Source organism: Panthera uncia, assembly GCF_023721935.1.
Source record: "Panthera uncia isolate 11264 chromosome B2 unlocalized genomic scaffold, Puncia_PCG_1.0 HiC_scaffold_24, whole genome shotgun sequence".
Classification (NCBI taxonomy): Eukaryota; Metazoa; Chordata; class Mammalia; order Carnivora; family Felidae; genus Panthera; species Panthera uncia.
The window spans coordinates 23,972,654-23,989,091 of NW_026057580.1; the positions used below are offsets into that span (position 1 = coordinate 23,972,654).

The window sequence follows — 16,438 nt, forward strand, 5'->3', positions numbered from 1 at the left end:
CTCTCTCTCTCTCTCTCTCTCTCTCCCCCCCCCCCCCCCCGCCCCTCCCCATTTCTCTCTTTCTCTCAAAATAAATAAATTTTTTTAAAAATTTGGGGGGCACCTGGGTGGCTCGGTCGGTTAAGCATCCAACTTGGGCTCAGGTCATGATCTCACAGTTCATGGGTTTGAGCCCCACATAGGGCCTGCTGCTGTCAGCATAGGATCCTCTTTGGAACCTCTGTCTCCCTCCCTTTCCCTCCCCGACTAGCGCATGTGCACAGTCTCTCTCTTTAAAATAAACATTAAAAACATTCTTTGCTCTATGTAGTACTATTTCAATTTTGAAAATAAAAAGAAATTGGGTTAGAGAGCTTTGTACTGGTGATATGTTTATTTGTGGGGACAAACTGAATGACAATTTGGGGCAGCAACAGAGTGGCCAAAATAAAAAGTAAACAGGTTCTGAGGTAAAACATTTTACCATGGCCTAGATAGAGGTGTGAAGGGTGTATATGCTTATTGAAACATCAAGTTTCTTTGATCTTCACTGAAATTAAATCAATTCAATACAGTGATAGTGATTACTTCAGGATGATCAGAAGATCTGACTGGCTGTTGATGACATCACAGGAACTGCTGGGACACGTTCCTTGTATGCAAGTAGGTTACATGTGTCTTTGATAAATAAAAATGTGGAAATATTAATATTACTTAATAACGTCATTTAGACTTGAAGATAATCTTAGGCTAGTAATCTTTACCAGGAGGTAGGGATGGGAGAACACCACAGGGAATTTTTCCCTTTCTGCCTAGGAATCGATGACAGTGTGCATAGAATTTAATGTAATATAGAGAAGTATAAGTAGAAAAATGATACTTTAGTTATCAACAGTAATAGAAAACACCTCACACTGCATACATTTTAGTCCAATGACTAATATTTAGAAGTCAGAAAACATATGGTAAACAGAACTCACACAATCAAAATAGTTTAAAGACTTCAAGCTAACACAAAAGGTAATATTTTCAAAGACTTGGAATAGCTTTCACGGACAGTGAATTAGGACATTTGGTTGAGAATAGCATTTGTTTTTAATTATTATGTTTGGGTTGTTATCTTAAACATGAATTAATTTTGAACTTTCAAGGATATTAGCTGCTATTTCTTAGGATAATTTTTAGGAAAAAAAAAAAATGGAAGCAGAGAGGTCTGCCTTATCTAGTTTAAATAATCCATTACCCTCCCAGTGAATAGAAGACACCTCCTACTGAGTAACTGGGTGATAGCTACTAAGTTTCAGTCATATTCCAAACTTGCTATTATGGAAAATTGTTATAAGATTTTATCCATGATTGGGTTCAACTAAAGCTACCAGATAGAGTAATGTCAAACTAAATTACATTTCAAAGTCTATAATAAAAATAGACCCAGTACTTGAGTTCTCTTCTATTTTTAGAAATCATAAAAACTAATAGCTATTTTTAGCAAACTATTAGTTTTTCACTTGATACAGATTATTCTACTTGTTTTAATTTTCCTAAAATAGTATGTCAAAACTAATGTTCAACCAAAGCCTAACTGTCCAAGGAAAACTAAATTAGAATCTGAATTGTACACAGATTAATTGGCCAACTTAATCAAGAGAGACACCATCAGGAAGACAATGAACTGTTTGGTTCTGTTTCCACCACAGTGGTGGTGGTCACCGTCATCACTGCATCATTGATGACATCATTACAGCATCCATGCATCAGGTTCTAAGCCAGGTTCACACACATTTATTTCATGTTTCTCACCACAGCCGGTTTTATAAAACACTTTCATCAAGTAAGTATTCCTGGTGTTTTTGGTTCGAAATGGACAATGGTTACTTAGCTCACCCAAATTAGGCTACAGAAGAGATGACTCAAAATTTCCCAGAGAAAGTATCAGATGTGCATCACGATGAGTCAGACTGACACAGTGTTCTGCATTATTTCCACCAAAACATCCAAGCTGTGATACTTACTACCTGTGTGACCTTGGGCAGGTCACCTAACCCCTGGCTCTCAGCTTCCTTACACAAGATGGGGATCATAATGATAGCATCCATGTTTCAGGACTGTTAACAGAACTGAAGACAGGATTTAGAATAACGTTTAACACATACTAAGCCCTCCGTAAATGTTAACTGCTTGTAACTGCTTTTTAAAAAACATACATATACAAATAAACAGAATTAGTGACTGTATGCCACCATCTTTATTTACCACAACAACATTCTTGTTATTTTTTCCCCTCTGTTGCTGAAATATATTAAATGCAGGTGATTTGTCCACTTGGAAGCTTCTTTTTGAGTCCCTAGGTCTCAAGACACTGAAGTTATGTCAAGATGTTCTTTATTACTAAATTTCATTAAAATCAATCAACTGCTTCCAAAGTAATCAGAAAAGAGACAACACAGCATGCTAAGTGGTCTATTTTAGAAGAAGTGACCACTTTATTTCTCTTCACAATCAAACAGAACAATCTCTGTAACATTAATGGTAATGATGCTTTAGTGCTTTTCAGTTTGCAAAACACTTTCCATGCAGTGGTGAGAGTGCTCGTCCTACCTTGCTTTTTCTTACTTTCAAAAGAATTCTCTGCATGGAGAGCCCATTTTTTCACTGTATTCATGCTTGGGAACACAAAGAAGGAGGTATCGACAAGCAGCAGCACCAACATTATTACTTTTGCCCATTTTCTTACAAGTAGTTGAAGTTGTAAAGAGAAATGAAGGCCTTTTTTCTACACAAATTCACAGAAAAATCCAGAGAAATGATAGGTTTCACAAAAGCACTGAACATGGTTCAATTTCATTAGGAAGAAGACTACTTGATTACTGTCATTTAAGCATTCAGATTTTGTCAGGGTTCTACAGAAAACTCCAGGGACTCACTTATCAAGCTCTCCCCCAGACCTTTGATGCAGCAATGGCCGCAGAACATTTTATTTTTTATTATTTTTTTAAAGTTTATTTATTTATTTTGAGAGAGAGGGAGAGAGAGAGGGAGAGGGAGAGGGAGAGGGCGAGGGCTAGAAATACAGCACAAGCAGGGGAAGGGCAGCAGGAGAAGGAGACAGAGAATCCCAAGCAGGCTCCACACTGTCAGTGCAGAGCCCAACATGGGGCTCAATCCCGTGAACCCTGAGATCATGACCTGAGCAGAAATCAAGAGTCGGGCGCTTAGCCGACTGAGCTGCCCAGATGCCCCAGAATGTTGTTTTTCCGAGAGTGAATTCTCTCATAGGAAATCTCTAGTTTGCAAAACAGAAATAGGAAAGTCTGACAGAGTAATTGGGGAAGTCAAATCAACTGTAAGGTAGCTTTTGTGAAAATTAATTAAGGGAAACCTCACTAAAATGGGAAGTTCAGCAGGGGGAGCTCTCATGCCCTACCACTCAGTCCTCAATTGCAAATCCCACAGGAAGAATCAGACCTCGCAGGTGGATACTACTCTACCGCAGGGCAGGCAGAAGGAAGGACTTACCCCTCCACCCCGATCCCCACAACAGTCCAGCCAAGGAGAGACAGAACAAGTCAGCCAGTGAGAAGCCGCTACACTTTCAAACCCCAGTTTACTCCAATAGACTTTTTGTTGACAACAGCCTTCTCTACTTCTAGCCTTCCTCCATAAAACAATGTTCCTCTCCTTTGTTCTCCAGACTTGCCTATGGTTTTGCCCCGGCATGCTTGTCCCCCATCGCAATTCTCTGCTATTCTCAAGTAAGTCTATCTTTTGATGGTAAAGTACCTGCCAGTTTTATTTTTTAAGGTTAACACTTCCTTCACCTTCAGAAATCAAGATCTATACAGAATCACAGATTTTTAAGCCCCGAAGGAACCAGGCCTTAAACACATTTTATAAATACCAAATGACCATAATAGTAATAAGTTATTTTTCAAAAGTCAGTCACCTAAATAGCGTTATTAAAGATGAGCAAAGGAAACACTATGCCAAGTATAACAACATAGAATATGATAGTCCATCTGATTCATATTCATTTCTCATGGGAAATAATTTATAGTTTTGCAAGCTCTATTTTCATTTGGCCTTGTTTTATCCTTTATGTGCTAGTGGTGGGACTTACCATCATACTGGTCTTTACTGCAAAGCAAAACATACCTCATGAATAGAACAAGACCCACGCCAACCCCAAAGACTGATACAGGTCCCATGCAGTCCCAATACTTAGGACCTCCTCGGTGCAGCGTTGAACCTGTCTTTGTCCACTGTGGAGATGCAACTCTCACTCATACTGTCATAAATGAGGTCAAAACCAGTGACACTAAATGCTGCCCACCATTTTTATCTAATGTTCCATTTATTAAGCATCACTCAGTGCCATCAAGTGGCAGACGTTTCTTGGCACGGAGGAGCTTGCAGTCCAATCAAAAATAATTTTTTTCCTAATCCTCTGGAGTGTGAGCCCAAGATCTTTGTTTTATAAAACCAGGATTACAACATGGAACTCCACTCTGCTTTTACAAATATGAACTTCTGGAAGAAAAAGTTTACAAAAGAAATTAAATTAAGAAGGATAAGAAGACTATAAAAAGGGAAAGAGCAGGAACAGACTATAATTCACCATCTAAACAAAATGCTGGGAGACAAACATGAAGAGAACAAGCTTTTTGTGTTATACACTGGCCTCTGCAGCAGAGTTCAAAACATGGCTTTGCTCACTCCAGATGTCAGTTGTAAATGACATCAGACGCAGACTCTAAAATGTTAGTTTCAGGCTTGCCTAAAACTTTTCAAGTACCCTTTGACCTCTTGATATTATCTCAGGTTTTATTCCATGAGGGCCCAAATTCCTAGTAAGCTTGCAAGTCCCCACATGCCTGGATGTTACCCCCATAACATGCTCCTTCAGGCTCAAACGCTCGCTACATGACAGCCATATTAGAAGGTTCTACAAAATAGGCAATCTCCTTCTGATACCAATTATAAATTTATTTTAATAACGAAAAATAATAAAAATTTATTTTTCTAATAAAAATAAAAAATAAAGATATGAAATAAAAATTCTCTTTAAAAGTGAAAATTAAAAAATTTTTTAAACATAAAAATGAAGAATTCCCTACCTTGAACACATTAAGCTGTTGGTTAATGGTCTCTGTTTCCATACCAACAGGGCCTTGAGACTCTTCATGTTCTTCAGCCTTCTGAAGCAGAGTAGAGAATTCCTTCAGTTTGCTGTAGAATTCTTCAAGACGCTCAACCGTCCCTTCAACTTGCTCTTCTCGGGCTTGTGCTCGGTCCAGTAACTTGTTGCATTGTTTGCTTAAAGCTTCCAAGTCCCTTTTGATTCCAACAAGATCAGGAGAGGTTTCTTCCATGGCCAGCATCCTCTTGCAGGTTTTATTAGCATTGTCATTGCTTGCTATGAGGGCTTCTAGTTTCTTCAGAAAGGCTTTGATATCCTCCTTTTGCTTTTGCAATGTTTCTACATCTCTCCCCACTGGGGCCATACTATCTAGTTCATCATCGAACTCTGCAAACTGAGAAAACATTTCTCGGATGGTATTCTGGAAATGCCCAATGCCCTGAAGCTTGGTTTCTAAGAATGAACACCTTTCATCAACCTGTTGACTCAATGCACTATGTTCTTGAGCTAAGGTTTCTGCTTGTAATAAAACATCAGAGGTTCCCTTTGAGTCTGAAGCTTCTACCACAAGGTCTTGTGCAAGCCCTTTGACCAAATCTACCTGATGTTTCAAGGTCTGAAGGGTCTTCTGCTGAGTCTGCAACACAGTCAGGTATTTGTTACTGTAGGCCTGGGGTCCTAAGGAATCATAGACATCTAGCTGCTCCTTTGCACACTGAAGCTGCCTTTTAGCTTCTTTGGAAACTTCTTGAAATTCTTTAAACTTCTGGGCCATGTTCTCCAGAGAGAACTTCTTACTGTGAAGTTGCTCGGTGACCATGTCTACTTTCTGGATCAGTGATTTATTCTCATCTGTAACAGCCTCTTTATCTACCTCACAGACACTGAGCAAGCTATTGGCTGCATTGTTTAGCAGTTCTACCATCCCGAAGTGTTGGTTCATTTCCTTCTGCAGAGACTGTAACTTGGCAACAGAATTCTCTGTTTCAGCAGGATCCAAGCAAAATTTTATTTCCTCCAGGTTATTTTGACATTTGTCTATCCATGGCCGGAGAGTCTCCACATGCTCTCTGTACTTGAGGGCTTTTTCCAATGAATCTTTTACCCTGTCTTCCCGTTCTTTCACCTGCTTATTAAATCCATCCCAGTTGGTTTTAATTGAGTTAAGTTGTAACTGTAAGGCTGCCTTCTCAGACCCTTGTGTTTTTAACAAGAGATTTTCACCTTCTGCAATGGTTTTTTCATAAATACTAGACTGAGCAGACAAAGTTTTACTAAAGTCTTTCTGATCTTTAATTAAGGACTCCAAGACATCGAGTTTGGCTGATATGGGGGGACACTTGTTTTGCTCTTCTTTCTTTGTATCCAGCCAAGCCTGAAAATCTCGAGACATTTGCTGAAATTGGTGAGAGCTCGCACAGGCTGACTGAAGGTGCTGAACATGATTCTCTAAAAATGAAATCACAGACATGTTTATTTTTCATCAAAATGTAATTCTGTCTGCGAAAAGACAAGAGAAAGACCACCAAATAAACATACAGAACTGGCTAAAAGGAAAGCCTGTTAGCACTAACTGTAAGAACTACAAGTGAGCTCAAGTCCGACATGGAGGCTGAGGAGGAGCAGGAGGGGAGCACCACAGGAAGAACAGAAGCTGTCAAGGCTAGATCCTGGAGCCAACTCCATTCCAGTACGAGGAAGTGATAACTGTTCAGAGTTCACGTTATTCTGATAAATAATCCACCTCCTGTAAAATCTGACTTTTCCACTTCCGTGATTTGTACCTGTCATAGGGGCACTACGGAGCACCTGGGGACTACAGGGGTTAGGGTTCCAGCCCAGCCTCTCAAAATGCTGGAAGACCCTGAACAGATGACTAAACCTCCGAGCCTCATTTCCCCAAATGTAAATTGGCAAAATCAATAGAAGCTATTGTGGTGATTAAATGACAGCACACGTAAAGTTCTTGGCTTACTGCCTGTCACATAAAAGTGGTCGTAACAGGAATAATCACCAACACGCTAGCTAATATTCATTACCAATATCCTGTCAAAATAAAGGAGTAAATCGGAAACGGCTGCTATGATCAATAAATAAATCCAATCAATTTAAAAAGTATAAACTGAGTATTTACTAGGTGCAAGGCACTCAGTGTTACTTTCAAACAGAACAAATATAGCAGCCAAATGCAGGCCATTCTAACGTGCAGTAACTCACTACCACTGCCTCTGACACATCCTGGCTCATCTGTCACAGAATTATGGCCACAGTAGGTGAGAGAGAAACAGAGTGCCAAATGCTTCTCTTTCACACATTTCTTTAGAAAAGCTGTCTGCGGCAGAATGAAACAATGTAACTGTAGATGAGAAAATGATACAAAGCCTTTTTAATAACTGTATCCATCTGTTTTTCTGATGCAGTGAAACTGTCACAAGACAAAAACATTTAGGTCTTTTACCTTATTTTATTTATTTTTTATTTTTTTTTTTAATGTTTATTCACTTTTTGAGAGACAGAGACAGAGTGTGAGCAGGGCAGGGGGCAGAGAGAGGGGGAAACGCAGAATCCGAAGCAGGCTCCAGGCTCTGAGCTATCAGCACAGAGCCCAACGCGGGGCTTGAACTCACGAACTGTGAGATCATGATCTGAGCTGAAGTCGGATGTTGAACTGACTGAGCCACCCAGGTGCCCCAAACATTTGTATCTTTTAAAAACCAGGTTGAAATATCTGAAATTTCAACGGGCCTTCGTTCAAGGGATTTTTGCCAATTATGCGTGCAGAATTTCCCTGATGCTGCATCTGCACGTGAACACAGAATGACTCTCTGTGCTCATGTGAGTGGCCCCTTTCCCATCTACAATTTCAGTGAGGGCAGACTCTCTTTAGGGTCCTAGCTTCCTGGCAACAGCTTGGAAACACAGAGCAGGCAATACTTGATCTCTATTTCCAGGAAATATATGTATTAAAAGAAGACAGACGAACCTGCTTTTTGTTCAATATCCTTAAATGACTTTATGATGCCTTCTAGTTGCCTACTCAGTTCTGCTTTCAAGTACTCTTCTTTAACCAGTGCTGACAAATCCTCACAGAGGGCCTGGGCCACGTTTATCTGTTTCATTTCCTGCTCCAGTTCCTGCTTCATTTTTTGGGCTGCTTCCAACTGCTGGTTCATGGCATCAGGGTGCGTGCTCACGGCCGCACTGGTGATGAGTTTATTATCCAAGTCACTCAGTTTATCAGAAAGACTTCTCAGCAGGCTTTGATACTGTGTGCTCTTAATAATGGCTTGGTCGATCCAGTCACATCTGTCACTCAATTGTCCTGTTAGGTTGTCCCACTTTTGGGTCACAGCTGCCAGTTGCTCTTTCACAATCCCATGGAAAGAGGGGTGTTCACCAGGTCTGCTCAAAATGCTCTGACCAGCTGCAGTTAGCTGCTCATATTGAGGCTTCCGAGTATCAAATTCTTGCAGCAGGATCTAAGGCAAAGAGGTAACAAGGGTAAATAAACATACTAGTGGATAATTATGGAAAACAGAGCTTTGAGTTTCTAAACAGACATAAATGGTCTAGTTTTTACTTATCTAGTTTTTACTTTTGTTTTTTAGTTCCTGTTTTCCTAGCTTTTATTTCAAGGGCAGTGTAATTATCTTAAATTAATCCAAAGAGCAGTGGTGCTTCACAGAGATAACATTTTGTCTAAAATAATATCCCTCAAAGGGGAAAAGAGAGTAAATATAGCAGTCTGGGCAAAATGAACAAAAACCCATGTACAAATTTTCATATACAAAGACAAGCACTGCTATTGGACAAGTTCATATCACACAAACACCAAATTTGTATTTTCCTACTTGGAGTTGTCTCTTGGTAGGATATTTTAAATGCTCTATAGCATTTTACACCAAAGGAAACGTTCAGTGAAAACAATGTTAGAATACATTAACTCATAGTGCATTGATTTATAAAACCTCTTTTAAATATAAGATTACTGACATTTATACTCTCTATATAAAAATTTTAGCCAATAAATCATGTTGCTCAGAATGTGCAGGCTCAACACTGACTCTCATTCTAAAATGAATGATCTAAAAATTTCCTTTTTATATTAAGTTTTTAAATGTTTATTTATTTTGAGACAGTGTGCATGCATGTGTGTGAGCCAGTGGGGAGGGGTGGTTGGGCGGGGAGGGGCAGAGAGAGAGAGAGAGAAAAAATACCTAGCAGGCTCTGTGCTATCAGCACAGAGCCTGATGTGAGGTTTGATCCTACAAAATGTGATATCATGACCTGAGCCAAAAACAAGAGTCAGACACTTAAGCAACTGAGCCACCCAGGCACCCCCTAAATTGTAGTATAATATTTTATCTATCTTAGGGAGACTACCAAGTCTAGGGGCAATTATTTCTGCCAAGTATTTATTTACATCTTTTGTTTTCACTATCTTTAGGGTAAGAACATATATGAACTAGGACATGTTGACTCTAAACTACCAAGACTGATTTGTGTTTTCAAAAGTATAGGATTAGCTGCACTGCTCTAATACCACTACATATACAGGAGGAAATCTAACTGGAACCACAATGGAGCTTTTTCTCTCTGACTTAAATTTCATGTATTTTTTTTTCTCCTTGTGGATTTATCTACTTTGTAATTAGACTGGTCTAACCCACTCTGTTTCAAGGTTCCTCTGTTTTGCTTATTCTTTTTCCTCTTCTTATTCTGTCTTTCCACCCCTCAGGGCTGTATTGCATGAGTTTTACAAGTTTCATTATCTTCTACCACAATCAAAATGAATAAAACCTCAAAGGAGCAATTTCTAAACAATAAAAAGCATATACCAGCTTCTCATAAAAATGTAATTACTTATACAATCACATTAATATTTCAAAGAAGGCCCTTTTTAACAGGGTCTGCACAAACCACAATATGACTCAAATGATCAAGGGACTTGACACACTCATGGGCTCAGGAGACTGATGCCTCCTGGCTTTGGTTCCCTGGGGGTTTCCCCACTAACCTCAGGATGTTATCTTATGGGCATCTGAAACATTACAAATACACTTCAAGGCAGTTTAAGCACATACTGTCCACAGCTAATGTATTTATAATGAAAACACTTGTCTTATTAAGTCAAGTCATGTAACACTCACCTGCACCTGCTGCCTTTGTGTGTTTAGCATATTTGGGTCAATTGACAAGGGCCCAAGAACACTGACCATCAGTTCTTTTTCCACAAGCCACTGTTTTAACTGAGCCTCTACAGTCTGGAATTGGGTTAGATTATTAGAGGATTCTTCCAGTTTTTGTTGTCTATCAACTGTTAATTGATTGAGTTCTTGCCACTTAGAATCTAAAAGAAAAAGATAAAAAATAAAAGAGGTGTTTGGTTTTTATACATTAACATCACTACATGTATGAAGACTGCAGGACAGGACTCAGAATGATACATAGGTGGCTATCATTCCATCTTTGTAACTCTTCTTACACAGTCGATTAAAGCCTACTCTGAGGGTCAATGGCATTTAATGATACAGATTTTATGATGCTGGTGCTGGGTATCAACCGAAGTACATGAAAAATAAATTTGAATCTGACCCTAGAAGATAATGTAGAATAATATGGAATATCCCTTAAAGCAAACAGGATCCGGAGATCCTCATTTCTTCTAGAGGTCCTATACAGTCTGTTTATTCAACAATAACTGCCCTACTAGAACAATGAACATTAATTCTTTCCTTTAATAGGAAATCTTCAATGATCAATTCTGGGCAAATGACTCCCACGTTTGTATATCCATGTCCATTCTATTTTATTTAAATCACCACTGACAACCAGCTGCCTGAAAGTTACACTAGGAAATCTCACCAACCCCTCACACTTAACATAAAAAAAAATCACTTTTTATTCCTATCGAAACTGGCAGATTTTTCCGATTTTAGATTACTTTGAAAGGTTATTCTCTCTTCCACGTCACTGAGAAACAATAATTCAGAATGTTCTTTCATGACTCTCCGAACTCCTATATCCTTGATCATAAAACCTGAAACCCATCCTTTACATTCCTAGTGTCCTAACTCCATTTTGGTCCTCATCATGGTGTGCCTAGACTCGTGTTTCTCAAACCCCAGCTGCATTAGAATGACCTGGAGGGATACAGGTTGCTCGGCCCCATCCCCAAAATCTACAATTCAGGAGGTCTGAAGTGGGGGCTGAAATTCTGCATTTCTGGAAAGTTCCCAGGTGACACTGATGCTGTTGCTCCCAGGGGCACACCTTTGAGAACTATAGTCCTAGACTACTAGTCTTACCACGGGTTTCCTTGTAATTAGGGTATCCCAGCTGCAACCAATTTGGTTCTAAAATAATTTCCCTTAAAAATCACTTAAATATGTCATTTCTGTGCTCATATCCTTCAATAACTAACTCCTCACCACCTATATGATAAAATCGGAGGACTTCTGCCTCACATTCGAGGCCTCCCACAAACTGACCCTAATCTACTAACAGTAGAGGGTATGCAGTCTGAGATGAAACCTCTAACCTAGCCCTGTTTATCCTACCATTATCATCCAAACAGGCTTCTGCTTACATAAGCCCCATACCTAACACAGCCCTATCTCCTCTCTGTATACCCCAGCTCTGTCCTTCATCACAATTCTACTAGATTTCTCTGCCAGGAAGGCTTTCAAGCTGTTCCCACCCTCATACAGTATGCTCTCTGAGGCCAAGAGTTATTGACCAGCATTTGAACACATTAGTCACTCAATAAACAGTTACTGATGGGCATGATTAGTTGACCTGACAGATTTTTTCATCTAACACAGTACAATAAATGGCTGTTTTTAATAGAACCCAGTCCCGAAAACCTCACCTAATAGCATCATTCTATATGGTATGTTCCAATCAAATATAGTCTGACAACAAAATAATGCAATTCAAATAATGAATTGGGAGGGAGAAATATCAAAATCTTATCGGGAAGATTTTTTGAAATATGCATTTCTTACTCTCACCCCTATTCTCAAATATCTTGATAATACTGTCCTAAGTAACTCTGATACCCCAGGTGATAGCCACTGAATTAGGGACAAATTAATTATAATGCAATAGTCTATAGTTGGATTAAATATAGCTTTGAATGTTAAGATCCCTTAAAATAACTTTTGAAACTAAAACATATTTACAGGTTTCTAAATTTATCATAGCATATCTGACTCTAATGGAAGGACAATATTTAGCTAAACATAATGGAACAATTGAAAGTAAAATAATTCTTATTATAATCATAGTAAACACACAGCAGTTATTATGTGCCAGGTACAGCTTGTCTAAGCCGTACACACATTAATTCATTGAATTCTCCAAACAATACTATGAAGTAGGGAAAATTAGTACCATTGTCTTACGCGCATTTTCCTTATCATTATAATAGTGAAATGGGGTGATAAGATAATAGAGCTTGTGAAGGAAGTTCCTTGTTTAGGAGAAACCGTTTCTATGGGGACAGGATAGAGATGGGAGGATAACTCTAGATAAAGAGTGAAAATCACTAGATTTCTGTAGGGAGCTACTTTTTAACCCTGATGGGGGAAGAGAAGAACACACAGTAGGGGCCAAACGAGTCCCAGAAGGAACTTCATGAAGGAGAAGGGAGTTTGTCTTTTCCAGACCAAAGGGAATATATATGTGTGTATGTATGTATGTGTGTATATATATATATGTGTGTACATAATACATACACACACACACACACACACACGTAAGGAATATTTAAACTAAAATATAATAAAGTATAAAAAAATAGAAACACCAAAAATCAAGTAAAAACCAGTAATGAAAACATGTTACTCAGTGCACAGCATTTTATTTCCCAGTATCTACCCTCTTCATAAAAATAAACTTAGTTATGGTGTTTAGCAAGAAAAATACAAGATATGCCAAGTCTCAGTACAATGAAATTTGAAATGGTATATTTAAATATGCAACATTTTAAACACGAAACATTAAGGCAAATTCAAAAGTAAACCGAGGCTGTTGGATAATTTTTTTTCTGATAAAGACTGTGATTAAAAAATAATTGTGCTTCTTTCTATTGGTGGACTCTGGTTTAAGTAACATAACATACCAATTTCTGTCAACATCTGTTTCCATTTGGGGGCCTCAGGAGTATCTGGGTTCTCCTCCAACAGCTCTGTCAATTTGTCTTTCAACTCCTGTACTTTGTTTACATTTTGCTTCAGTTCTGCCTCAAATGACTAACAAAAGGAAAAAAACTGTGTTAAAGTATGTCAATATCAAAAGACACAAACACAATTACAACAGACGAAAATATCTACTGTTAGGTGCTGAAATGAGTGAGGACCAGAATTCAGCGGTAATTATTCTCCTTTCCTCTTCTTAACCAATCTTCAACTATCTGATAAAGGAATCCCAAAGAGGAACACTACTCCTGTGGAGAAAATTACTCCACTTTCTGTGGAGAAAATTACTCTACACCCTAGTACCTAGGAATAATTTCTTATTATCCTCAAACAAATCCCTTTGGAAAAAAGGAAGATGGCATCAATATTGTAACTGAGAAGAAAATCAGTCTGGATAAAAGCTGCCAGTTTTGAGAATCTACTAGTGAGTCAATGCTTTTCTGGATAACACATTATAGAATTCAGATATAGGTAATCACATTTGTAGACATTTTTGCCATAATTGCCACAAAAAGTCATTTCCCCCGCCTTGACAGTTGCAGAAAGAAATGCCATCTATTGAAGAAAGGGAAAGCATAAGCTACCCTATTTTATGCTGGACAGAACAAATCCCTGATACACCTACATAAATCTTTTCTAATAGTTGACTGGTTAAAATCCCAGACTTAACATGATTTAAAGGTGGCAAAGCTGGGGCATCTGGTGGGCTTAGTCAGTAGAGCATACGACTCATGATCATTGTAGGTTGTAGGTTTAAGCCCTATGTTAGGTGTAGAGATTACATAACAATAAAATCTTTAACGTTTTATTTTTTGAAAGACAGAGAGACAGAGTGTGTGTGGGGGAGGGTCAGAGAAAGAAGGAGACACAGAATCTGAAGCAGGCTCCAGGCTCCATGAGCTGTCAGCACAGAGCCTGACATGGGGCTCGAACCCACTAACCATGAGATCATGACCTGGGCCAAAGTCAGACACTTAACTGACTGAGCCACCCAGGCACTCCTAAAAATAAAATCTTTAAAAAAAAAAACAAAGAAAGGTGGCAAAGTTACCCCAAACAGTTCACTCATCTTTGTAATGTCTGTGTGTAAAACAGATTCCTATTATCATCACTTTCTACAGAAAAACATATGAAACAAAACTGGCAAATTATTTGCTGAAGGTTATAGAGCTAGAAATCACAATAGGGGTCCTGAGGGTCCCATCGGAATGCTAGTCTGTTCTTTTTTAGGTCTTCAATAAATATATCCACAGAATATACCTTGTTCTGCTCAACTTGAGTCTTCACAGCTTCCGCATCTGTAGGTGTAGGTGCCTGATGCCATTTTGTTGCAGTTTTATTCATCTTCTGTAGCCACTGCATCATTGCACTTGATTCTTCCTGAGCCTTTTGCAATTTGGAGAGTTTGCTATTCAGTTCAGATATTTTGTCCTTAAGTAAGAGGCCAAGATCTTCATAACCATGGCTTATGTCAGTCATATCCTTTTTAATGGATGTTAACCCTAAAAGTAAAAAAATAAAATAAAATAAAATCAGATGGACACATTTTCAAGACAGTTTAGAGTTAGAACTCTAGAAATAAGTTTGCTTTACATGTTATTCCCTTGTATTTTCTCTATATTAAGCCTACCATGATAAAGTCATAGAATTTTTAGAACTAAAGGGTTAATATTTCTAAAAATTTTTTTAGAATTATAATGCTATTTAATAACAAACAATTTAGGTACATTACATAATACCAAAAACCATAAAATGCTATATATTAATTTCTTAGAAATCAAACTCAAGGAAATAGCTCAAAGAATGTTATTCCAAGTGACAAAATATCTTAAATTACTTAATCAGAAAAAAGGAACATAACCAAATACCAAACTGAACTACCAGGTTTCACTAACTTCAGATGAACAAAACTGCATGGAATGTTATATTAATATGATACTTATGGCAAATGACTATGATAATAAATAATTATTTTAAGTCAAGGTTGAAATTTCGATATAACTACTGTTCATCTCTGAAGATTTTTTCTCAAAAACAAAAACAAGGGGCGCCTGGGTGGCTCAGTTGGTTGAGCGTCCGACTTCAGCTCAGGTCATGATCTCGAGGTCTGTGAGTTCAAGCCCCGCGTCGGGCTCTGTGCTGACCGCCCAGAGCCTGGAGCCTGTTTCGGATTCTGTGTCTCCCTCTCTCTCTGACCCTCCCCCATTCATGCTCTGTCTCTCTCTGTCTCAAAAATAAATAAACATTAAAAAAAATAATAAAAAATAAAACAAAAACAAAAACAAAGTTACTGTAATCAATAAGCACTTAAAGTTATTGGGGCACCTGGGTGGCTCGGTCAGTTAAGCGTCTGACTTTGGCTCGGGTCATGATCTCACGGTCCGTGAGTTCGAGCCCCGCGTCGGGCTCTGTGCTGACAGCTCAGAGCCTGGAGCCTGTTTCGGATTCTGTGTCTCCCTCTCTCTGACCCTCCCCCGTCATGCTCTGTCTCTCTCTGTCTCAAAAATAAATAAATGTTAACAAAAAAAAATAAGCACTTAAAGTTACTATTCACCTTTATTTGCCAAAATTTCTTGAGTATCTGTGGCTGCTCCTTCACCATTTATTATTCCACCTGCAAAATTATTAACACTGAAGTAGTCATAGATTCCAATAGTATTTCTACACATTAACAGTAGACTGCATTAACTCAAACCCCATAAACAGTAGTCATTTACAAATGTTATTACTATTTGAAAATGTAAACCACTGATTCAATTTCTAAATCAAATAAAGGTCGAAAATTTTAAGAAACTTTCTTGTCTATAAAATTCATTCTTAAAGTGGTAAGGTAACATGATCACTTTAAATACTAGTGTCAATAACTTTAGATTAATACATTAATCAATTATTAACATTAACAATCAATTAAGTATTAATTATAAAACAATTTTGCGATAAAGTTGCTTTATTGCTAAATTTTAGTGATAATGTCCTTGAAGCTCAAAAGTTGCTCACTATGTAAGTGTGTTGCATGAAGCATAAGTGACTGACAGACAAATCCTTACTTAAAAATTTGAAAATTGTCTGGTACAGTTACATAGTGTTATTATGGGTTTAATGGAAACAGAATGAGGTACAA

The 16,438-nt window shown here is 38.2% G+C and overlaps 1 protein-coding gene across 22 annotated transcripts in view; it reads right to left on the reverse strand.

Annotated features, from left to right (window-relative positions):
• DST (dystonin) overlaps window positions 1-16,438 on the reverse strand; it is a 493,789-nt gene that overhangs the window by 91,441 nt on the left and 385,910 nt on the right. For all 22 annotated transcript variants that reach the window (XM_049652833.1, XM_049652831.1, XM_049652828.1 and 19 more), the window contains 6 exons: window positions 15,872-15,931; window positions 14,578-14,819; window positions 13,242-13,371; window positions 10,267-10,466; window positions 8,100-8,595; window positions 5,094-6,565 (listed from right to left, as the gene is read on the reverse strand). In XM_049652833.1, coding sequence (XP_049508790.1) covers window positions 5,094-6,565; window positions 8,100-8,595; window positions 10,267-10,466; window positions 13,242-13,371; window positions 14,578-14,819; window positions 15,872-15,931 — 2,600 coding nt within the window. The remainder of the gene's footprint in view (window positions 1-5,093; window positions 6,566-8,099; window positions 8,596-10,266; window positions 10,467-13,241; window positions 13,372-14,577; window positions 14,820-15,871; window positions 15,932-16,438) is intronic.